Source organism: Callithrix jacchus, chromosome 12, assembly GCF_049354715.1.
Source record: "Callithrix jacchus isolate 240 chromosome 12, calJac240_pri, whole genome shotgun sequence".
Lineage (NCBI taxonomy): Eukaryota > Metazoa > Chordata > Mammalia > Primates > Cebidae > Callithrix > Callithrix jacchus.
In genome coordinates, this window is record NC_133513.1 from 10,873,293 (window position 1) to 10,898,523 (window position 25,231).

The 25,231-nt window shown below is 49.4% G+C and overlaps 1 protein-coding gene across 4 annotated transcripts; it reads left to right on the forward strand.

Annotated features, from left to right (window-relative positions):
• Window positions 1-736: 736 nt before the first annotated feature.
• METTL22 (methyltransferase 22, Kin17 lysine) lies at window positions 737-23,961 on the forward strand. 4 transcript variants are annotated; one of them, XM_078344610.1, is made up of 13 exons: window positions 737-814; window positions 1,786-1,837; window positions 4,613-4,918; window positions 7,505-7,885; window positions 13,657-13,697; window positions 13,786-13,930; window positions 17,483-17,554; window positions 18,002-18,118; window positions 19,859-19,912; window positions 20,818-20,898; window positions 21,154-21,256; window positions 22,325-22,493; window positions 23,851-23,961. In XM_078344610.1, the coding sequence occupies exons 3-13, from the start codon at window positions 4,786-4,788 to the stop codon at window positions 23,884-23,886; spliced, it is 1,332 nt and encodes a 443-aa protein (XP_078200736.1). In that variant the 5' UTR covers window positions 737-814; window positions 1,786-1,837; window positions 4,613-4,785; the 3' UTR covers window positions 23,887-23,961. The 4 variants fall into 4 exon arrangements, with proteins under 4 accessions (XP_078200736.1, XP_078200738.1, XP_078200737.1 ...); XM_078344612.1 differs by lacking the exon at window positions 18,002-18,118; XM_078344611.1 differs by lacking the exon at window positions 1,786-1,837.
• The last annotated feature ends 1,270 nt before the right edge of the window (window positions 23,962-25,231 follow it).

The window sequence follows — 25,231 nt, forward strand, 5'->3', positions numbered from 1 at the left end:
GAAACTTGATGAGCATATAATTTAATGAAATCACTACCACCTATTAAGAATAAGGAGTACTGGCTGGGCATAGTGGCTCATGCCTGTAATTTGAGAGCTTTGGGAGGCCAGTGCTGGAGGACTGCTTGAAGCCAGGAGTTTGAGGCCAGGCTGGACAGCATAGTAAGACACAGTCTCTCCAAAATTTCTTTTAAATGGTGGCACGCAGCTGTAGTCCCAGCTACTAGGGAGGCTGAAACAGGAGGATGGCTTGAGCCCAGGAGTTCAAGGCTGCACTGAGCTATGATTACACCGCTGCACTCCAGCCTAGGCAACAGAGTAAGACCGTCACACACACACACAAAAATAAAAAATAATAAGCGAGTACTAAGAGCATGGATAACGATAACATGATAAACGTTATCAGTGATAAATGCAGTCGCTGGCATGATAAACAGTACCAGGCTCTGAACCCTACACCCCGGATTCGAATCTAGGCTTTACCACTCAGTAGCTGGGCGAGTTATTTAATTCCTATTTAACTCCTTTAGAGGAATGAATTTGGCCACGCACGTGCAGAGGGACCCCCAGCAGCAAACACGCCTCACCCGTGACCAGAGTGAAAGTTGCAGGTGTGCGCCAGCAGCCCCGACACGCTTACGCTGCCCGGGCAAGTAGGTGGAGCCACGGTGCGCTGCTCCACCGCGGCCCCGCCCCCGTCGGGCAGACGCAGTCGGGGGCGGGGCCGCGCCTGCGCAGACCCCCTGTTATGGCGGCCGCCTAGGTCCCACCGAGAGGGTGGTCGGGTGGGACTCCAGGCTGGGACCTCCGGCGGGTAAGTCCCTGGAAGAGGCAGCGGGATAGGGTAGGGTGCAGGGAACCTCTGGGCGCCGAGACTGACTTTGAAACCCGAGCTCCCACGGATCTGAGGCCCAGATTCCCTAAGGCCCGACCCCACTCAGCCTCAGTGTCCCCTTCTTAGCACAGGTGTTGCGGGAAGAAGTGCACGTCCTCACCTGGGTTTCCCCGTCCTGGGTCCAGGCAGCTCTCCTTCGGTTCCGGATTAAGAAGGGAGGGCAATGATCGACCTGTGACTGCCTTTTGAGAGGGCAGTAGTTAACCCAAAAGGGTGGCGTTAGGAAAGCGACAAGAGAAAGAGGACGAGAAGCCCCACGGGGGACGTCCCGGAGCCCCTCACTACGACTCTGCGCGCCGCGGCCGGGCCCCCTTATTACCACCCCGACCCCGGGCCCTCACACCCTGCCCTCTGTTACCCTGCTTTTGGCCCTAAATCGTCATGGGATCGCGCCAAATTCCAGATTGTTGAGTGAGTTGCACTCAGCAGAAAGAAAGATGAGGAGGGAAGTTATTTTAACACCGTGATCCCAGCAAACTGCTTATTTGGGACAACTGACTGGGGGCCTATAGGAGGGGAAGGCTGGCAGCGTCTCAGTCCAGCCCCCACAGCCTTAGAAGAGCCAAGAACACGTTAGCTCCTGCTGCGGGGATGAGCCTGCAGCCCTATGGAGGGTGGCGGGGCTGGTCCCCATCCGCAACCCGGGTCTCCTTTCTCAGCTCTGCCCAGTGAAGAGAGGAGCCCGAAGCCCATACATACCCTGCATTCCCAGAGGGAGGCTTCCTGACTGGAGAAACTGTTACCTTTTGTCTTTCTTCCCAGCATTCACTTTAATAATTATTATATTGCTGTAATTACTATCGTTGCTTATTAAACTTTTACTAGATGTCGTGAGCCCTAGTAAAAGTAAAAGTAAAAAGTGATCATTATCTCATGTATTCCTCATACAGGCCCTGAGATATGTTCAAGGGGGCCTCCTTATTTCCAGATAGCTGATTCTGGGTAAGTCCCATAAAGGGAATCTCCTTCACCTGGGATTTACCCTGTAGCATACATTTCTTGGGAAGCCTGGTTGGATTGAATTTAAAAATGGAAAAATCAACTAGAGATTAAGAATTTGAGTTTTCTTTTTGTCTATAGTTAAGAAAATTTGGTGTGTAATATTATGCTCACTTTTGGAAAAAGCAAAGAACATTGATTTTTCTGGGATGAAAGTTTTCCAACAAGATTGCACTATAGGCCACACACAGTGGTTCATACCTGTAACCTCAGTACTTTGGGAAGCCAAAGTGGGCGGATCACCTTGAGATCAGGAGTTTGAGACTTGCCTAGCTGGCGTGGCAAAATCCTGCCTCTACTAATGATACAAAATTAGCTGGGCAGGGTGGCGTGTGCATGCAGTTCCAACTACTCAGGACACTGAGGTAGGATCGCTGAGCCCAGGAGGCAGAGGTTGGAGTGAGCCAAGATGGCACCATGCACTCCAGCCTGGGCAACAGAGGGAGACTGTATCTCCAAAAAAAGAAAAGAAAATGCACTATAGTGAAAAAAGAAATGGCATCCTTTGTTTGCTTTGATTTTCACTGCAATGTTAGAGAGGATCTTCTTTTCCCCAAAACTATGTGTGAAAGTCCCCAGTTTTCTCCCAGGACATCTCTAAGTCCTGAGAAAGCTTGATCTGCCTTTGAAATGAGTGGTAGGTATAAGCTGTATTTTCTCTTCCAGAATCTGGTGTGGTTTTGCCAATCCCATTGATTAAGAGTGTTTGCCTGAAGGTCGAGCATTTCTCCACGTTCAATGACACCATGAAATTCTGCATTTATTTGCCAGCTTCACAGACTTTCTTTACAACCCACTTGCATTTTGATGGCTTTATAGTGTTGAGTAGAAAGCCAGCATTAGGAATCATCTTTTTCCTAAAACTTTTTGTCTTGGAAGAACTTCTGCTGCCCCATGGCAAACTCTTAAATGTAGGAACTCCAGCTGTGTACTGGGATCATTGGGACAGCCTGAGTCATGATGACCTCATTTTGCAGTTGAAGAAATGGGGACCCTGCAAGATTTCATGACATGCCTAGGGGATATACCTACCCCAGTAGGAACAGTTCCTGCAGGCAGTCAAGGGCATGTTTGGGTCAAATACCTGAAACCAACCCCAGAACAAGAAGGTTGCTGGTGCTTTATTAACACCTACTGTAGACCAAGGACTCTCCCACCCAGTAGTACCACTGCATGAGAGTGTGGCTGAAAAAAACAGATGCAGAAAGGTGACGTGATTTTCCTGAGATCACATAGCTAGAAGGCGAGAGACCAGGGATCCCCATCTGGGCTGTCCAGCTTCAAAGCCCATCTGAATACTGCTATTTGATGATGCTTTTAAATGAGGTGAAACATTTGGTTGGAGGGAGATCCTCCCTGTTTTTGACCACTTTGCCTCAGCCATGGTTTCCCAAGTTTTAGTTATTGCTGTATCACCTGCATAATTTTTCCATATCTGTATATCGTCTGTGTAGTGATTCCCTTAATTACTTTTCCTTTAAATTCATTCACCTTTTTTTCTTCAAATTTTTTTTTTTTTTTTTTTTTTTAAGACAGGGTCTTGCTTTGTCACCCAGGCTGGAGTGCAGAGTGCAGTGGGGCATTCTCTGCTCACTGCAACCTCCGCCTTTAGTGCTCAAGCAATCCTCCCACCTCAGCCCCCCAAGTGGCTGGGAGTACAGGCGTGTGCCACCACACCAGGCTAATTCCACTCACCTTTTTTAATTCAGTAGCAAAGCTTTAGGCCAGGCATGGTGGCTCATGCCTATAATCCCAACACTTTGGGAAGCTAAGGTGGGCAGATCGCTTGAGCCCAGGAATTTGAGACCAGCCTGGGAAACATAGTGAGACCCTCATCTCTACAAAAAGAAATTTTTAATGCCAAGCATGGTGGCATAGCTGTAGTCCTAACTACTAGGGATGTTGAGGCAGGAGGCTCTCACGAACCCAGGACTTTGAGGCTGTAGTGAGCCATGCTTGTACCACTGCACTACAGCCTAGGCAACAGAACAAGATCCTGTCTCTAAAAAGAATTTTTTTTTTTTTTTAGATGACGTCTCACTGTGTCACCCAGGCTAGAGTGTAGTGGTGCGATCTTGGCTCACTGCAGCCTCTGCCTCCTGGGTTCAAGCGATTCTCCTGTTGCAGCCTCACTGGGCCAAAGAAATTGTTAAAAATAAAACATTGTTTAAAATAGGAAAGCTTTATAACAAATGATACAGGAGCAGTTTGTAACAGCTTCTAGAATTAAAAAGAAGAGCAGAGGGCCTTAATGACTAAATGCAAAGTGTAAATTGTGATTGGATACTGGTTTGAGGGGAATAACCTCAAGGACCTTTGGGAGCCAGATGGAGGAAATTGACTTTAAATGCTATTAGGTAATTATTAATTATCTTACATTTGCTAATGGTCTTATGGTTATACAGGGAAATGCTCTTAGGGGACAGACATTGAAGAATTTAGGGGCAAAATGTCATGATGTCTGCAATGTACTCTTAGCTCGAGAAGAAACCAGAGAGGGCAGGCACATGTGGCAAAATGGTGACGATCGTTGAATCGAAGCAGTACTTGCCTGGTTATGATGTTCCCCTATACTCTTACTGTTTGAAATTTTTTTGTAATAAGTTGAAAAAATGAGAAACTTTATCCCTACAAATGGAAATTTTTATCTCTTGCTATAAATAAAAGGTTACTATGAAAGCGAATATATTATAAACAATGCACGCAATTCAATTCTAGCTGGATTCTCTTCCTGGCCAAGTCTCTGAGACCTCCTCCCAGGGTGATGCAAAGCTATTGGCTGTCTACCAGCTTGGGCCTGTCTGCACTGTCTCCTCTGGGACCTGCCATACTAAGAACCTGTTCTCGCCTCTGAGGGGCTCCTGTCCCAGGACTAAGGTGGAGCCTGGGCCATGGTGCAGCTGGCTCCTGCCGCATCCATGGACGAAGTCACCTTTAGAAGCGACACTGTGCTGTCAGACGTCCACCTCTACACCCCAAACCATAGACACCTCATGGTGCGGCTGAACAGTGTGGGGCAGCCAGGTAAGGTCCTGGGCCCAGGTGCCCTGCGGATCCTATTTTGCTTTCTGTTTTCTCATACCCATCTTTTTGGGGAAAATGTTGGGAAGACTGGGTTATGTAACTGTTATACTCAGACCGCTTCTAAAGTGCTTTTCCTTAATATTTTTTAGAAACCTTGCACTCTGCAATTTTTGTGTGTGTGGGTTTGTTTTGCTTTTGTTTTGTTTGCTTTTTTTTCAAGACAGAGTCTCACTGCAGCCTCAAACTCCTGGTCTCAAGTGATCCTCCTTCCCCTGCCTCCAGAGTAGCTGGGACTACAGTCTCGCATCACCACACCTGGCTGGTTTTTATTTAGTAGAGATGGAGTCTTACTGTGTTGGCCAGGCTGGTTTTGAACTCCAGGCCTGAAGCAACCCTCCCACCTTAGCCTCTTGAGTCCCTGGGATTAAGGCGAACTGCTGCCCGCCCCCCTTTCATTAAGCAAACTCCTGTGCGTTCCTGAGCACCTACTGTGTGCCCAGCCTAGGACTTGATGCTGGGAATGCAGACATGAATGAGCCAAGCTTTGCCCTGAGCAAGCCCAGGGTTCAGTTGGGAGACAGAGTGCTGGGGATCCATCTGTCCTCTGCTTTTTTTTTTGAGACAGAATCTCATTCTGTCACCGAGGCTGGAGTGCAGTGGCCCAATCTCGGCTCACTGCGACCTTTGCCTCCTGGGTTCAAGCGACTCTCCTGGCTCACCCTCCTGGTAGCTGGGATTACAGGCATCGGCCACCACGCCCAGCTAATTTTTGTGTTTTTAGAAGAGACAGGGTTCCATCATGTTGGTCAGGTTGGTCTTGAACTTTTGACCTCTGGTGATCCACCCACCCCAGCCTCTCAAAGTGCTGGGATTATAGGTGTGAGCCACAGCACCTGGCCCTGTCATCTACTCTTTATCCCCACTCCCTTTACCCTAGTCCAGCCACCTCCGTTCCTGGCCTGGCTGCCTGTCTTCTCCCACTGAGTTGACTGCTACACACACTCCCCACTTATCTCTGCAGCAGCTAAGAGCATCTTTTGAAAATGCAGATCAAGTCACAGCACTTCCTGAGTTAGACCTCTAGTGGCTTTCCATTGCTCTAACAATAGCATCCAGGTTCCTCAACTTGGTCTATGAGGCCAGCCTAACAAGCCTCTGCCTGTGTGCTTACCCTTATGTCACTCTCCCTTGCTCTTCTTGGCCACTCTCAGCTTTTTTCTGTCCCTCGAACACAGGAAGAAGAGGGAAGCAACCATAAGACACAAGGTCAGGGAGGAAGCACCTACTTTCCAACTCTCCTTGGCTCCTCGAGTATCATCTGCACAGACAGCCCCTCCCTGGCCACCCTCCCTAGCTCCAGTTACCCTGTGTTAGCTTGTTATGGTCTGATGATTAATCATTCCCATTGCCCTCCTGCCCTAATTTGGATGGTACATTATACCAGGGGTCTGCAAACTACAGCCTATAGGCCAAATCTGGCCTGCAGCTATTTTTATTAAGTTTTATGACGCCACGGCCATGCCCATTCATTTCCGTGTTTTTACAGCTGCTTTTGTGCTATAACGGCAGAGTTGAGGAGTCACAGCAAAGATCACAGGGCCCGCAAAGCTTAAAATTGGGTATATTTTATGAGACAGGGTCTTATTCCGTCACCCAAGCTGGAGTGCAGCGGTGCAGTCTTGACTTGCTACAGCCTCAACGTCGCCAGGCTCGGGTGATCCTCCCACCTCAGCCTCCTGAGTAGCTGGGCACATGCCACCACACCCGGGTAATTTTTTTTGGAGAGGTTTCACCATGTTGCCCAGGCTGGTCTCGAATTCCTGGGCTCAAGAAATCTGCCTGTCTTGACCTCCCAAAATGCTGGAATTACAGGTGTGAGCCATCGTGCCCAGCCACAGAGTTTTTCATCTAATCTGTTACAGGAACAGTTTGCTTACCCCTGCCTTACCTGGTTGCCATATCTGTGTCGCACAGAGTGCAGTTTTACTATATTCCTGGCAGTTAACACAGTGTGGTGTCATGATCTTGTTTAATGTTTGTTCCCCAACTTCACCCCTAAAATGTAAGCCCCTAACATAATCAAATTCTGCTTTGTACCCCCAGCATCTAGCATGGTACTTGGCATGCAGTCAGTGTTCAGTGATGAATGGATGAGTGGATGGATGCGGATGGGTGGATGGATGATTGGACAGATCCAAAAACTGGCAGAAGCCCAGGATGCTGTGGGAGGTTAGCGGAGAGGCCCCTGAGCTCAGTCCTGAAAGTTGTGTTGCCTTGATCAGCTCGTTTCTCTAAGCTTCAGTTTGTGGATCTGTAAGATGACGCTGATAACGCTGTCTTCACGGCCCTTGTGAAGATTGAATGAGGTGATGTGAGCTAAGCGCCTCCTAGATTCTCATGAAATGATGGCTGCTGTTGATGGTGGTCACAGCTGAATCATCTGGGCCTTTTCTGCTGACATTAATATATCTCTACCTGGCATTTAAAAATCTTCCATGTTGGTAATCAGATATTCTCAAAACAGAAGAGGAAAAAAGAAAGAAAACACCTTGGAATTCTCATTTTGCTTTTTGTCTTGCCTTTCAGTTTTCCTCTCCCAATTCAAGCTTCTCTGGAGCCAAGATTCTTGGACAGACTCAGGGGCCAAGGGTGGCAATCACAGGGATATTCACACAAAGGAGCCTCCTTCTGCTGAGACGAGCAGCACAGGGTCCCCTCCAGGAAGTGGCTGCGGTAACGAGGGTTTCTCCCTCCAGGACGGGGCTGACACCACTGGCCAGGAAGTGGCTGAAGCTCAGCTGGACGAGGATGGGGATTTGGATGTGGTGAGGAGACCACGAGCTGCCTCTGATTCCAGTCCAGTAGGGCCTCTGAGAGACAAGGTACATCCCATGATTCTAGCACAGGAAGAAGATGACGTCGTGGAAGAGGAAGCACAAGGCAGCCCCCACAATATCATCAGAATAGGTAACTAGAGGTCTGGCTCACCTGACGTTAAGGCAACTCCATAGTATCGCTGCTTAGGGCTCAGTATGATCTGAGCGTGGACTCTGCAGGCCCAGACAGCACAAGTTGTCAGAACCAGCTCGAGTGAGACTGGGGAAGCTCTCCACCACCCCGGTCACTCCTGCCCAGCTCACACCACAGCCTCACCCTCCTGTGTGCTTTCTTGTCTGTGCTATGCCTCCTTCCTAGAGTGCCTACCCCCAGCCTCTGCTCCCTTAACATGTTCCCCATTGCCTGTCAGTTCCCAGCTCAGCCACACTCCTCCAGGAAGCCTCCCTCCTGCTGCCTCCCACATGTGCTCTGCTCTAACTCAACCTGTCAGTCTTGTAGGATAGGCTTGGCCTGGCTGGACTGGCAGTAGGGTGCCATGGGAGGTTCTGGTGCTGGAGTGTGGCACAGGGAGAGGGGTGTAGGTCACAGTGAATGGGGTGTGGGCCAATTGGATGGACTAGGAACTGGGAGCTAGAAGCCAGGTAAGACAGGGGAGGTGATGAAGTGGCAGGAACGGGGACAGGAGAGAGGTTTGGACAGATACCCAGAAGTGGGATCAAATAGGAACTGCCACCCAGGTATGGGGGCAGAGCAGAGGGGTTTGCTGACTCTAGGATTTGAAATCTAGGGACCGGGCACTCTAGAAACACAGGGAGCAGTAGGGAGCTGGGCCAGGAAGTGATCAGTGCTGGTTGAGCACCCGCCATGTTGTGGATGTCTTCACTAGTATTGCATTGCTTAGTCTACACAACCCTTTCTAAGGGGGCTGGGATGAGGAAGTGACGGGCCTAGCACCATGCAGCTTGGCGGTGGTGAGTGGGGTTCGAATCCATGCAGTCAGTGTCCACACCAGGGCTCTTGCCTCCCCCGGCGCTGCTCATTTAGGGAGCAGAGCTGTGATTTGGGGCTGTTCATTGAGATCCAGGGTCCCTGGTGGTGTCTGAGTTCCTGGGGAAAAGCCTCCCCCAGCACTGGCCTTGGTCAGAGAATGGGGATCAGTGGGTCACTCTGAAAAACACAAAACAGCAGCTCAGTATCTCCCCACTCAGCAGTTAGTGAGCGACTGTACAGTGCTACCGGGCAGCCTCTCTTCTAGACTGCCCCAGAGAGGGCAACGTGGAACTCACACCAGAACCCTGCTTCGTGTTGCCCATGGGTGACCTCTGCCCTCATGGTCTCTGCAGGAAGGGATGAGTATACATTTCACAGAGGAACAGACTGAGGCTCAGCGAGGTTGAGGTATTTGCATGAGGTCACACAGCTAGTCAGGGACAGAGCTGAGACTCGTACCCAGGTCTGTCTGATGCCACAGCCTGTGTTCTCATTCCACATAATGGGAGCAGAGCATTCAAAAGAGTCTTGGAAAGTCCTGTTGTTTCTCAGGGGGGCTGATGATGGCTCATTTCCCTCTGAGCCCTCACTGTATTAGCCTCCCCGAGCGCGGGAGCAACCCTGTCAGTTACTCCACAGTGAATGTTGTGTCTAGTGTGTGTATGTTGAATGTTCCGGGTATCTACCATCCTATGAGCTAAGAATAAAGTCCCTCTGGAAGGGGCCGGCCTGTGACCTGCTTCTCCGCCTGCCCTGTTCCACTGATATCACTGTGAGGCCCCTTGTCTGTATACCTGGAAGTTTACTTTTTCAGCTCTCATTTGCTCCCCACCTGCCCTAAGGGAGGAGAATGGAAAGGTAGCTAATGCGGGTAGGTTCCTCATCATTATTTCAAACCGACTAGAGCACTTTCATCTGCAAAACTTGATCTAATCCTGCAGGGCTGGATTTTGAGCCCAGCTCCACCTTCACAAGCCGTGACCAGAGACAAGTGTCTTAGCTACTCAGAACTCTATAGGATCAGGGGGACTACTCCCTGGGTTTTAGTGCCCAGTGAGTGCGAGGAACAGGGCCTGGTGCAGAGTGGATGGTAAGCAGACGTCGCTCTCCTCACCACCCTTTTCCTCTGACCCATAAACCATCCCATTTATTTCAAGTTATAGACCCATTTCAGAAACTGATTTTTCTAAAGAAAAAGAAAAATATGTATTTTCTTAACTATTCCAAGGGTTTGACAGAACCTTAAAAAGTTCATCCAGGAATCTGCTAGGAATCCACAGACTCAGGATTCAAGGTACATTATGTTCAATTTCCCCATTGTAGAGATAAACTGAGACCCATTCAGAGAACTCGAGAGAGGCAGGGCTAGAACTCAGGCTGTCAGATTCTGAATCCTGTGCCTTCCTGCTGGAGAACTGGGCAAATCACTTAGCCTCTCAGCTCAGTTTCTTTGTCTGTACAATGGGTACAATCTCCTCCAGTTGTGAGGAATTAAGTGGGAGGGCACATACAAAGCTCTTAGCATAGTGCCTAGCACAGATTCAGTGTTCCATAAATGTGAGCCTCTGTCTTGGGGACTGGCCCAAGCTGAGAGAAGGGAGACTGGCTGAGGAAGAGTCTGGGTTCCTGCAGGTCTAGAGACACAATTTGCAAATGAGGTAAGGCATAATTCTAGAATCTGATATGGACAGGTGAGATTCTAACACTTTCTTATCCCATTGCTAGCCCTAGAGTTTCTCATGGGTATAGTTCCTCAGCCTGGCCTTTTATGTTCTCAAGATACCTTTGGAATTATTTACATAGAAACTCTGACTTTTCACAGGAGTGGGAGCCACAAGATGGCTCTGGGTAGGGAGGTCCCTACGTCACCTAGGCCTCTAACCCTAGACTGTGAATCCTCCCTCAGCCCTACCCAGCCACCTGGACCATGCCTGGCCCAGGGCAGACATACTGGGCATTTGTTGTGATCTCTGATTATGCTGAGTCATGAAGAAGCATATTTACCCATTCAAACACTGTTGAGAGCCTGAAACAGGGCAGGGGTGGGGTGGACCTCAGAATGTGTGCACTCCATACTTGAGGGTGTCAGACACAGGAAAGGAGAGTGCCCTTGAGGTTGGCCACACTCGGCTTCCTGGGGAATTCGTTCTGGCTTTTTCCCTCTGGTCCCAGAGAGCCGCACGACATCTGCTTCGTCCTTTGATGCGTCCCTGAGCCTCTCGTTCTCTCCCTTGTCCATCCGCCTTAGGTCAGTTTTTGGTCGGACTCCCAAATGACTTCATTTTAAATCCTCTTTTGTTTCCATTTGGCTTTAGAAAAACATGGATCTCACTTTGTTACCCAGGCTGGTCTCTTGGCTTTAGGCCATTCTCCCACCTCAGCCTCCCAAAGTGTTGGGATGATAGGTGTGAGCTACTGTACCTGGCCATCTTGACACATTTTTATCTAATTAGATGTTTTTTTCTCAGACTATAACCTTGGGCTGGTCGTGTGCCCCCTCTGGGCTTCCACTTCCACTCCACCTGTGCAAGTGTTGAGGGCTTTGCCCATCTCAGTGGTGTTTAGATGTTTGCCAAGCCTGTGCTCTCTCAGAAGCACTGTCTGATTAAACTCGGTTACAGCCTCAGAAATGAGGGACGGTGCTGCTTCTGCATTTTGCAGAAGAGGAAACTATGGCTCTATCTTCCAGAAGTGAAGTGACTCGTCACCCAGCTAGGCAATGACAAAACTAGGTTCTCATGCAGGTCTCTGACCTCAGGGTCCTCATTCTCTTTTTAGGGAAGCTGGCCACCCCTTAAGAACAGCTGTGAGGCAGAACTAATGTCCATGAGACCCCCGGAAGGAAGTGACCAATCACATAGGACTGAAATCACTATGGGAAGGGTCCCCTGGCAGCAGGAGTCCTCAGGGCAGCTGGGGTTAGGGAGCAGATGGTGAGGAGGGAGCTTTTCCGGGAAGATGGAGAGAGAGGAGAGGAGAGGACAGGAGGCTGTGAGCCACACCCAGGAGATGGCATGGGCGGAACAGGAAGAGGAAATGAGCAGGGACCCGGAGCAGGGCTGTACACCACAGACACCCTTTTCCCTCCATGCACAAGCACGCAAGCCTTCAGCCTGCCAAGTGAGTCTCTTTGCCTTTCATCCTGGGAGGCTCTGCCCCAGGCTTTTTAAAGTCCCTGGCCTGGTTCAGATTCTGCATCTCCCTTCCCCAAGCGGGCTGAAGAGCCAGAAATGGCCATGCACAGTGGCGCACACCTGTGATCCCACTTTGGGGGGCCAAAACAGTGGATCACTCAAGCCCAGGGGGTTGTGACCAGCCCTGGCAACATGCTGAGACCCTACAAGAACTATAAAACTAAAAAAATTTAGCCTGGCCTGGAGGCACACATTTGTAGCCCCAGCTACTCAGGAGGCTCAGGTGGCAGGATCACTTGAACCTGGGAGTTGGAGACTACAGTGAGCCTTGGCCATGCCACCACACTCCAGCCTAGGTGACAGAGCAAGACCCTGTCAAAAAGAGCCAGAAAACTGCAGACAACCTGACTTGGAACCCCACATCTGCCACTCACCCCCTCTGTGACCCACACAACCTGCTGACCTCCACCGCCACATTTTCCTCATCTTTAACACGACACCCCAACCTGTCACTGGGCGATAAGGATTAAATGAGAAAGTATGTAGCCCAATGCCTCACGTAGAGAAGGTGCTTTTTGTTTCTATTAACTTTACAAACAGTAATGCTGAACTTCAGTCAGTGTCTTCATCTGTAAAATACATGTGAGCCAGTCAAGTAGAATCCCAGTGGCACCCAGGCCTGCCTCACAGAATGTGTCTGTGGTGAATGCTGGTTCAGTGAAGGTACTTGGCGTCACATGGCTCGGCGGGTACATTTCTGTTCCAGTTTCAAACCAGGTGACTACGTGTTAGGCCACAGCAACCTGAAGCCCTTCTGAAAACATGTTTTATTAAAAGTGCCTTCGAAGCCACCATGTCACATCTAGCCAAGATGCTGGTGGATGATGCATTAGTCACTTTATTCGGAGATAAGATTCTAACTCTGCATATAGGGTTGAAATCTTTGGCCCAATTTCCCCAGGAGGAGTCCTCAGAGAACATTGGCCCAGGTGCCCAAGAGGACCCCACACAGTCATTTTCTCTCTTGGTTTGGTGACGGAGCACTTGGCTATAGCCATTACTACCTCACTTAAAAATACTTGAGCAAGTTATTGCCCGCCCGCCCCCAGGAGCTCTTAGATGAGCAGGTTCTTACTTAACAGCAAAAAACGTTCCACTTCATTGCTTTTCTTCTTGGTCTTTTATTTCCATTCTCTTCTCCCAACCACCAGAATTTGATCCTAATGTATTTTACACTTGAGAATACTTATTATGCTAACTTATCATACTTCTTTCAACTTTTTAAAAAAGGATGTAAATTTAAACTTATTTTGTTAACTTCTAATGTAGAAGTTAAGTATATTTCTAAGACAATAATGAAGTTAAGTATGTTTCTAAGAAAATACTTTTGAATGAGTTATGATTGTTAGTAGTATATAAATATATAATGATTATAAATTTGCAGTTCTTGGCCATTGAAAAAGTAGTGCACTGCATGTGTGTGTAATTAAATCGGGTGAAAACCTAACTGAGACCCTCCCTAGCCTTGGGCTGTGGGCAGAGATACCCAGGTACATGAAAGAGTGTGAGCCCCAGCTCCTGGCCTCTGAGTGGTACTCGAAAGTCACCTCCCAACTGGTAGCACAGCCTGTGTTTCTGCTGCTCTCTAGACCCCCTGATTCCAACCTCTGACACCCATCTGACGATGCTGGCGGGTTGCCACCCAGCCCTCCCTTGTGGTTTTCTGGCCATCCCCATTTCACAGTGGGCATTTCTCTTGGTTTCTGTCCCATCCAGAGCACACCATGGCCACGCCCCTGGAAGATGTTGGCAAGCAGGTGGGTAGGTCCCGTCCACTTCCCGTGGCCCTGACGGGCCTCCACAGAGCCTCACACTGCTTGTCACTCCTTGTCCTCCTCCCTCCAGGTGTGGCGGGGTGCCCTCCTCCTGGCGGACTACATCCTGTTCCGACGGGACCTCTTCCAAGGATGCACGGCGCTGGAGCTCGGGGCAGGCACCGGGCTCGCTAGCATCATCGCAGCCACTGTGGCACGGACTGTTTATTGTACAGGTAACAAGGTGACATCTCAGGCTGTGGGGAGGTAGTCACCTTCGCAAAGTGTGCACTGACTGTATGAAAAGGCAGAGGTACAGGAAATTGGATGTTAGCTGCTGTTGATTTTGCCATCCTGGTCCGCTGGCCCTCTTCACTCTCCATTTCTTCTCTGTGACATCAGAATGACCCAGCAACATCGAGTCAGTGGCAGCAGCATCACCCAACCACTCTAAGGCCATTGAGCTTCAGGAGGTGCCTTGCACCCCTACTGGTACCTCTTCCCCAACTCCTGAGAAAGAGCAAATATCTCCAAAGACAGGAGGAATACACCCTTTTAGAAGGCTTTGAAAACAAGTTTATTATTTCTTTTCCTGGTTATAGAAGGCTTGCCTGTTCTTTGTCGCTTTTCAAAACAGCAAATAAAAATTAGTCATAATTTTACAATCCCTAGATTGAGTCAACAATATAGAATTTATTGGGCACCTCCTCTGTGCCACACAATTCTAGATGCAGGAGGCCCGGCGTGAATGGAGCTGACCAGGCACTGCCCTCAGGGCAGTTATGTTTTAAGAATCTCCTCCAAATAATAGCCAAAATCAAACTACAGCAGCACTGTATCCTGCTGAAAATGTTGTGAAATATTTTTTATGAGCATTTTAAATTTTTATATATTTAGGGGGGTACCAGTACAGATTTCTTATGTGCAGCTGTATTACAGTGATGGTATCTGGGCTTTTGGTGGACTCATCACTCACGTGCTGAACCTGTACCCAACAGGGAAGTTTTAACACCCCACCCCTCCCACCCTGCCACCTTCTGGAGTCTCCGGTGTCTGTGAGTCCACTCAGCATGTCTATGTATACTCATTGTTTAGCTCCCACTCATATATGAGAACATTTTAAGAGCATTTTCTCATGCCATTAAAAAGTTGTTATATAGGCCTGGTGCGGTGGCTTATAGCTGTAATCCCAGCACTTTGGGAGACCGAGGCAGGTGGATCACCTGAGGTCAGGAGTTTGAGACCACCCTGGCCAACATGATGAAACCCTGTCCGTACTAAAAGTCCAAAAATTAGTCAGGCGTGGTGGTGGCAGGCGCCTGTAATCCCAGCTGCTGGGAGGCTTAAACCCAGAAGTGGAGGTTGCAGTGAGCTGAGCCTGCACCGGTGCACTCCAGCCTGGTCAACAGAGCAAGACTCTGTCTCAAAAGGAAAAAAATATGTGTGTGTGTGTGTGTGTCTTTTAATGACCAGGTAATAGTTCATCTTTTTTGTAACCCTTCTATTACTGAGCATTTTGGCCATTCCTATAGAGTTGCTTTTTGTGTTTGTCAGTTACACTGCAGTGAACATCTTTGTATATTGTCTAATAACCTGTTGCCTAGGTTTCTAGAAGTGGGTGAGACTATTAAAGCTTTTGATACACATTACCAACTAATTTCTTTTTTAGTACTTAATTTTGAAATAATTTCAGACTCATAGAGGAGTTATTAAAGTAATTCAGCAAGTGCCATGTCCCCTTCCTCTGGCTCCCCAATAGTGACATCACACACAACCATGGTACAGTGATCAAAACACACCATCTATTTTAAATCTTTAATATCTGCTGAACAGAAGAGGTACCAGCTGATGTGGTTTATACCTCGTTGCCTCCTAGTGAATGTTTCCTGGCACAGACTGTTGTCTCTGAGATAGGAAGGAAGAAGCTAGAGCTCACCAGTCCCTGAGGCAGTTTTCAAATATACCGAATTTACCACTGGTCGGGAGTCCACAGTGCAGCCACGCTATTGGCTGCTTCTTGACAATGTCGTGTAAATTAAGTGAGCACTTCTCAGCGCGGAGCCATCCAAGAGCTTTGCTTCATGCCTGGTGCCTAACAGCAGGATATAAAGAACTCTTATCCCTGAGAGAGATTTAGCAGCATGGGGAAGAAAGCTTGCATTTAGATGCCACGTTCCAGTTGGAAAAGTCCTTTCAGATGCATCAGTGCCTGGCTGTCACTTCACAGTGACCCTGGGCAAAGCCAGGGAGCCTGTTCCTATCTATGTTGTCCAAATGGGCAGACTGAGGCTAAAGTTAAATGGCTGGCCCAAGGTCATCTACAGTTGCTGACGAGACTGAGGCCCTCAATGTGGACCTGCAGGCTCAAGGGTAGTGCCCTTTTCAGGTGTTGGGATTTCAGATTGTGTTTTGTGGAACAGAGCTCCCGTGAATCGGCCAAGTTTTGCTGGCAAAACTGCACTCAGGACACCAGGGCTCCTACCCCACTCAGCTAGAGCTGCTCCTCTCTTACCTGTTTTATGTGTTAGAAGCTTTTGACAGAAACTATCATAAAGGTTTAAAAACTGCTGAGCCTGGCCAGGCACGGTGGCTCACACCTGTAATTCCAGCAGTTTGGGAAGCTGAGGCTGGTGGATCACCTGAGGTCAGGAGTTCGAGACTAGCTTGGCCAACACGGTGAAACCCCATCTGTACAAAAAAAAAGCCGGGGGGCAGGCATGGTGGTGCTTGCCTATAATCCCAGCTACTTGGGAGGCTGAGGCAGGAGAATTGCCTGAACCCAGAAGGTGGAGGTTGCAATGAGCTGAGATAGCGCCACTCTACTCCAGCCTTGGCAACAAGGGCAAAACTCCGTTTCAAAAAAAAAAGAATCAAAGAAAGACTGCGGAGCCCATCGTGTGCTGTCAGGCACACACCATCAATATTCTCTTGACCTAGGAGACAGGGTAGATCCCTCTCTTCTACGAGCAGGGAGCTCCTCCCTGCATGACTCTGTGTGACCCCTGGGGTGCAGACTCTAGTCCCAGCGAGTTTACAGTTGATGGGGGAGTCCACGCCGACAGTGGACCAAGCAGATGTCATTAACAAGACATCCTGTACTTCCTACACACACATTTTTCTAATTAGAAATTTATTTTTGGTAAAGCACTGGTTCCCCCAGTGAGGATTCACTGTACTATAAGTCAGTTCTTGAAATGATGAGAAATCCCACTCATCAGAGTAGCATGCGGCTGGGAGGGAAATCTGGGTAGCAGCAAAGTGAGTCACACTCGAGAGTGGGCTCAACCTCTTTGAGTCTGCTCTGTGTTCTGATGAATCATAAGAAAACATCCTTCTGACCAGAAAACTGGTCCAGTCAGTTTTCCTAGGGAAAACCTGGATTCAAATCCCAGCTCTTGCTCTTACTAGCTATATGACTTCGCTCAAGTGGCTTAATCCGTGAAATGGGATTCATGATCCTGGCTCCTGCGTGGTTATAAACATGAAAAGGATGAAGCAGGGAAAATGCATGCATGGTTTATACGCTCGGACGATGTTGGGAGCTCACACTCCTTCCCTCTGGAATGCACACTGTCTCTTCCCATCAGGATGAGAATCTCTTATTTAGGGAATGAGCCAATGAAAAGAGCCTTAAGGTGAGCGTGTTTAATTTGGGCAGTAAGACACATAGGAGAAACGTTTCTCTAATTCCTGCAACTGTGCTATTGATAACAGTTCTCTCTAGGCAAAAACGGAGATAAAAGCATCATAACGGCCGGCGCTTTATGGCTTGCCCTCTGTCATTCCAGATGTCGGTGCAGATCTCTTGGCCATGTGCCAGCGAAACATTGCCCTCAACAGCCACCTGGCTGCCACTGGAGGTGAGGCCCACAGAGTCTTCTGCTGGGGAGGGAGGTTTCTCTGTTTGGCAGAAACAGACACCCAAGACCATGACATTGGGAAGCAGGGCTCCACCTGTGTCCCTTGTACCAGTTGAGTAAAGGGAGCAGACATCATCTGGGCTTCACAGAGCTTCAGAGCATCCAAGGCTCTCCTTGGGTCACCTCATTCCCACATTCACCGCGTCATCCTGTTCCAGCTCTTTCTCTCCCGGACACTGGAAGTGAATCCCCAGCTAGTTTCCCCAGCTTCTTCTTGGACCCGGGCAAGCTGTCCTCATGTAACATCCACAGTGACCTTTCTCAGATGCAAGCCTGTCTCCTCTTCCTGCTGAAAACCTTCCAGGGGTGTCATCACCCATGGAATTCCCAGGCCTCCCTGGCCTAGCCCCCGCCTGCTCTCCCAGCCTCTTCCTGTCTCCTGTCTAGCCCTGCATCCAGCACGGCCAGGAGTCACTCACTTCACAGGCTCATCCCACTGCCCGGATGGGCTCCCACCCCCATCTGCCTGGTCATCTGCTCCCTGCACGGCCTGCAAGGATGAGTGTATGTGATGGGTGACGACAGTTATGTCCTAATTGGGCTGTCCATCCAGCCTTTCTTTTTTTTTTTTTTTTTGTTTGTTTGTTTGTTTTTGTTTTTGCAGAAAAGTCATTTATTTAGGTAGAGAAAGAGAAAAGGGAGAGGAAGAGAGAAAGCTTCCGAGAGAGAGGAGAGAGAGAGAGTGTGTGTGCGTGTGTGTGGAAGGGAACCCCAGAGGGGAAATCCAGGAAACAAGACAGTCCATCCAGCCTTTTTTCCTCCAAGCAGCCTCAGGCTTCAGGCCCTTCAGTGGTTTCCCGTTGCTCATCTCCTCTCCTGGGGGATCTGGCCCCTGCCCATCTGCAGCTTCCCCCACCCAGCCATCCTCACCATCTTTCAGATCACTTTCCTTCAAGTATTCTGCCCTTGCTCTTCCCTCCCCGAGTGCTCTGCCCTCCCTCCACCTCCTGGCAAGTCCTCATCATGCCTAGGGCTCCAGACCTTCAGATTTGAGGCCAGGGCCCCTAGCAGACTCCAGGAACACCTTGCGCAATTGCATTTTAACTTCTGCTTGTGTGACTGATGGTTGGTGTTTTCCATTCCCACCAGACTACATGTTGGTGCAGGTACCCCATCTGTGTTTGCTCTCCACTGTCACAATATTTGTTGAGTGCTCAGAGTATAGCAGGCAGTCAGCAGAGATTGGGAGGAAGGAGGGAGCGTGCTAGTGGACGCTTTCCCTGACACCCACTGTCTGATACGATTTCCTCTCTGTCCTCCTGTGCATTTTCCTCATCGTACAGACATCACCCAGCCACACAGTCTTGCCATTGTCAGTTAACCCTCCAGTCTCCCCTAAGGGAGCTGGTCCATAAGGATGGGGAGCATGACTCTTAAATCTTTATTTTTTCTGTGTCTGGCATAGTCCTTGACACTTAGCACTCAAAAAATGCTGGAAGGATGGACAGATGAATGGAGGGAAGGGACAGAGGGTAGATGATGAATGAGAAGGAAGGAGGGAGGATAACAGGGATGGGCAGGTGGATGTGTGAGAGGGTAAAGGCTAGATAGATGGGTAGATGAGAGGGTGGGTGGGAAGATGTATGGGAAGGAAAGAGGGAAGGAAGATGGGTGGGTGTATAGATGAATAGATGGAAGGACAGGAAGATGGGCAGACGGACAGATGGATGGGTGGGTAGGTGGATGGATAGATGGAAGGGCAGTAAGATGGATGATGGTTTGATGGATAGACGGAAGGGCAGGAAGATGGATGGATGGATGGATATGTGGAAGGGCAGGAAGATGGACGGACAGATAGATGGAAGGGCAGGAAGATAGTTGGATGGATGCATGGATGGATGGATGGATGGATGGATGGATAGATGGAAGGGCAGGAAGATGGATGGATGCATTGATAGGTGGGTGGGTGGGCAGGTAGATGGATGGATGGATGAATGCATAGATGGGTGGGTGGGTGGATGGATGGATGGATGGATGGATGGATGGATGGGCAGGAAGATGGATGGATGGATGGATGGATGCATGGATGGATGGATGGATAGATGGAAGGGCAGGAAGATGGCTGGATAGATGGAAGGGCAGGAAGATAGGCAGGTGGGTGGATAAATGGGTGGGAAGATGGATGGGTGAGAGAAAAGGTGAATGGGTGGGTGGATAGATGGATCTTGGTATATAGTGTAAAATTTGTCTTTTTTCCTAATTATATTTAGAGTTTGGAGGGTTCTCTTTGTATTGTTTTTACAGGTGGTGTAGTTAAGGTCAAAGAACTGGACTGGCTGAAGGACGACCTCTGCACAGGTGTGTTTCCCTCTGACATCCCCCAGTATGATTCAGTGATTCCTTTGTAATACCTCAGTGCCCCGGCTCTGTGGCCTTCATGGAGCTGTAGCCCCAGTTGCTACCGCAGTCCTACCAGTGTGTGGCAGGTTCTCTCCACTGGCCGATGGCATCAGCTGTCATTCTCTGCGCACCTGCTGCGTGCTGGGAACCTCATATTCACTTTGATCTTCAGGTCTGGTGGTTTCTCTGTGTGGTGGCATGATAGTCCCTGAATCGTGAGTGCAGCAGGGTAGGGGCATGGACCCGAGTCTGTCAGACTCTGGGACGCAGACCATTTCCCAACAAACGGCAGTTCCAGGAAGCCCCGGGGTAAGAGAGTGTCCCGTATTTCTTACACAGTACTTCAGACCTGGGTGCTTGCTCTTTCTTTATATAAAGATGTCTTTTTTCCCCCCTGACAGATGGCAGATGGGGAAAGTCATTTCTTGAGTACCGGTCACCTGCCTAGCACTTTGCCCATCACAGGCCCTTGGGCCCTCCCAATAGTCCTGTGACGGAAGTAGTACTATGCTCTTTCTGTAAGTGTGAAACTGAAGCTGTTTACCTCTGCCACCCAGCAGGCAGATGGGGCAGATTATGTCTTGCTCTGGGCAACAGGCCAAGGCAGCAGGTGAGGCTGAAATCCACCCACTGCTCACTGGCCAGAGCAGACACTCAGCAGAAAAGGCATCTCTTCCACCATTACTCTGCACCCAGGCAGCGGTGGCCTGAAGCACGGAATCCTGTCTGCCTGACGGTGCCCACTGCACTGAGCTACCCCCAGCCCCATTTCTTCTCCTGAAGGGCCTTTTGTCAGTCCCAGTGAGAGCTGGTGGCTAGGAGAGAAAGCGATGAACACAAAACGTGCTTTTCTTCTTTGTCAGATCCCGAGGTCCCCTTCAGTTGGTCACAAGAGGAAATTTCTGACTTGTACGATCACACCACCATCCTGTTTGCAGCCGAAGGTAAGAAAATTTCTCTTTCGCCTTACGTGTCCTTTGTCACAGCATGAAGTCAAGTGCAGTCTCCTCGCCTCCCCCCAGAGTTCAGTTTCATAAGAGACTTTTTGGGACATGCCGCCATGTCTGTGCAGTTTTCATTCTCAGAGCTGCTGCTATTGGGTGGCGAGAAGCATTTTCTCTGTGTGTATCTCCCTGAAAAGTCGAATTCTCTAATACTTGCATGTTTTCCCCTAATTCTGGCCTTTTTGCTTCCCACAGTGTTTTACGACGACGACTTGACTGATGCTGTGTTTAAAACACTCTCCCGACTTGCCCATAAATTGAAAAATGCCTGCACGGCCATCCTGTCGGTGGAGAAGAGGTGAGCTTTGCGCCATGGGGACTGCGCTGGCGTCCCGCATATCAGCAGAGCTCTCACCTCCTAATTGTAGCCTTGTCAATGTCCTCATAATTGTTACTCATTGCCACTTCTTGAGCACCTACTGTGTGCCAGGCCTGTTAATCAGTGCTACTTCTTGAGCACCTACTGTGTGCCACAAGCACCTAGCTTGTGCTCCTCTGTGTCCGTTACCGCACTGAATCCGCATGCTAGCCCTGTATGCAGGCGCTGCTGTCCCTTTACAGATGAAGAGAGGAAGGCTGGGAAGCATCAGGGCCCTTGCTTGGTCAGGCTGGTTTCGAACTCCTGACCTCAGGTGATCTGCCTGCCTAGGCTTTACAAAGTGCTGGGATTACAGGCAGGAGCCACTGCACCCGGCATAGACTCTTCTTACTCCTTTTACATGTCTGAAATCTTTGTTAATAAATTTTGTAAAGAAAAAGGAAAAGAGCTTGAATTTGAAGTTAAGTCATCTTGTAGACTGAGGTTTTGAAAGGCAAGTGGCAGGGCTTGGAGACCTGTTCCTGAAGACAGTCACTCTCTGAAATCTCTCAGACCCCCAACTTCCTAGCAGTTTTATCTCTGTTCTCTGTGCTCTCAGAGTCCTCTGCACCGCCCACTGCCATGCCTCTCATTCATTCGTTTCACAAATAATTACACAACAGCTCCAGGCACTGGATTCTGTGCTGGGTGCAGCCAGGACATGGAGAGCTGTCCTCAAGTATGAATCTGCATCTGCCTCTTACACCAGTCCTAGCTCCTCAGAGGAGTTTTATCTTTATCTTTCCCGCGATGTCATTGTGGATACATGACTTCAGCGTTGTGAGCCTCAGTTTCCACATCTATAAAGGGCGAGCCATTTCCACCTCCCAGGCTATTATGCAGCCCTAGGAAGGAATTGCCCTCAAACACGCAGCATGAGACAGGCACTCAGTAAAAGCCCATCCAAGGGATAGGAGATCAGTGAGGGACAGGAAAGCCATGTGGGCGAAACAGCAAAACCCTTCCCGGTGATGACAGCAGTTTGTGTGTTGGCTGGCTGATTTGCAGGCTCAACTTCACACTGAGACACTTGGACGTCACGTGTGAAGCCTACGATCACTTCCGCTCCTGCCTGCGTGCACTGGAGCATCTCAGGGATGGCAACCTGCGCTTCGTGGTGGAGCCCGTAGAGGCCTCCTTCCCGCAGCTCCTGGTTTACGAGCGCATCCGGCAGCTGGTACGTCTGGGCCCCTAACCATGGTTTTGGTTGCTTTATAGTGAAGCAGGTGACTCCTAGGCAAAGGAGGTGATAAAGCAAACCCTCCAAGCTTAGGCCCCACCCTAGGTCCCGCAGGGAGTGAATGAAGCCTGCATGCTGGGCACCGTCTGTAGTGGAACCGGTTGAAGGAGCTACATTCTGTTCTCTCCATGTCTAGAGGTGGGCCTACGGGCGAACCTTAGCTTTCTTCCTTATAGTACACTTTCCCCCGTGGGCAGTTCAGACTCCAGAGGAGGCAAGACTAAGGCAGAGGTTGTTTGGGGAACAGAAATTCAGTGGAGGGGAAGTTGATGGGTTCCAGATCTTGGTGCAGGGGCCCCTGCTGTGGTAGCTACTGGTCACATCTTCAGTGTGGATGTATACTGGCCTCTTGGTCTGAACAGGATTTTCTGTTACTGGAGTGCAAAGATTGAGAATTAACTTCTTTTTTTCTGCTTGCCTTTTGCCTGTGGCTTCCCTTTCTCTGGTGTTCAGAGACTGAGGCCTAGTTCTAAGGAATAAGGGAGGAAGGGAGTCATGAGGAGCTGCCACCCTGGTGCTCTACCTCGTGTCCTGAGCAAGGGCAGCATGGAATTTGTGTGGTTTTATGTGCGAGGGGGATCTTGTATTTATTGCTCTGCCACTTCTGGGCAGCAGTAAGAGTAGCATCACATGATGAAGAACACACACTTTTTACAAATCAGCAGCCCCAGTACATGATGCCTAAGACATCCCAAAAAGGCCAGGTGTGGTGGTTCCCACCTATAATCCCAGCACTCTGCGAGGCTGAGATCAGAAGGTTGCTGGAGGCCAGGAGTTCGAGACCAGCCTGGGCAACATAGACCCCCATCTCTTCAAAAATTTAAAAAAAAAATTAGCCAGGCATGGTGGTGCACACCTGTGGTCCCAGCTACTCTGGTGGCTGAGGTGTGAGGATTACTTGAGTTCAGAAGTTCAAGGCTGCAACAAGCTGTAATGGTGCGTGCCACTGCACTTCAGCCTGGGCAACAGTGTGAGTTCCTGTCTCTAAAGTAAAATTGTATATAAAGATCTCCCCCAAAATGGAGAGATTGTGGCAACTCACTGCCATTCTGGTCTCTTGATTATATGACGTCCTCCGATGCCCCTTCCGTTAATCCCGGAACTTCATCCATCTCGTCTCTCTGCCGCAGTAAAGCAACAGCCCAGAGCAACAAAGAAAGGAGGAAGCCACCTGCTCACTTCTGCCCTAGCTCACCCGCTCTGTGGCTGGCATGTTTGTTGTCTAACTACTCTGCCTGGCTGATCACTTTCCTTCATGAAATTGTCATGGTTTGTTCTTTTCTGTTTGCTGCAGGAGCTCTGGAAGATTGTTGCAGAACCAGTAACATGACCCAGTGCCTCCACAAGGCACGGCATCTTGACTCTTCTTATAGTGGATTTCTATTAAAATCGGAAGCTCACCGAAGCAACGTGCTTGAGATTTGTCATTTTTAAAATATGGTTACATGGACCTTAGACGACCCAAGATGGTTTTTTCAGGTCTGTCCCTGCCTCCCAGTCGAAGCCAGAGAAGGTTGTTGCTGTGGGCTGGGGGTCCCCTTACTTACCTGTTTCTCATGCTTGTAATATGGGCTCCAGGGTCAGGCTGAGGAAGGTTGGTTCTCAGCTCAATTCCACCCAACTCAGTCATTTCATCTCTGCCCTTCACGTGGGGCTGTGGCGCTGGCTGTGAGGTGGATTCTTGTACTGCCCTTTGTCAGCTGTTTACACATGGGTTAACTACCATTGCCACAGTTGCCATCATATCACCTCTTGGCACAAAAGCCTCATTTCCTCCCGGTGTTGGGTGTGCTCTGCCCTATCCCTCCAGTGTGGGCCCCCAGAGGAGAGGAAGGGGCAGGAGCTGGTGCCAGGAGTAGACTGGCATTGGCCTTTGGATTTCATTTTAGCTCTTTCTAACCCAAATCAGGTATGTTTAGAATAAACCTAAGAGCCACTCTTTGGGGTCACAGGCAGCCGACTGGGGGTTTGGGCAGTGATCTTCCTCAGAGATGTTCCCTTAAGCCTGCACTCATTTTCCGTCCACCCCTTCCATCTTAAATCACGTGTGCATGTGTCGGTCTCATTTTTTTAATCTTCTCCATCTGTGACCGTCTCCTCCCATCCCCACCCCTTCCTGTCATCCTCTGTGTCCCACTGTCTCTCTCCTTCTCTCCAGTTTTGGTTTTGTCTTCCTGCTACCCTTGGCCTTCCCTGCAGCCCCTTTCCCCTGCCTTGCTCCTGCTGCATTCTGCGCCAGGGCCTGGCACGGCCCCATTCCCCCTTCCCTTGCAGCTCAGGTTTCCTGGCTTCTCCATGTACCGTCCCTGCCCATGTTCTCCCCAAGCACCCAGGTTTCATCCCCGGTGCCCATCATACCGCTGGCATGAGCTAATTGCTGACGTCAAAGGCCAGGCACTTGCAAGTCTAACTTGATTTCATCTTCCCAACAAATTTAGGAGGTCTGCAGCCTCGTTATACCCACATTACAGTGGAGAAGACTGAGGTCCATGCAGGAAGAAGTCTCCATGAGGTCAGAGACCTTGTTTGTCTTAAATATCACTACATCCCTGGTGTGTGGTTTGGCAAACATTAGATGCCGAGCACATATTGCTGAATGAGTTACTAATGTAAGTTACTAATTAGGGCATTACTTTCTATATGTGAGTGATTTTGCCTCCAGGAACACTTGGCAA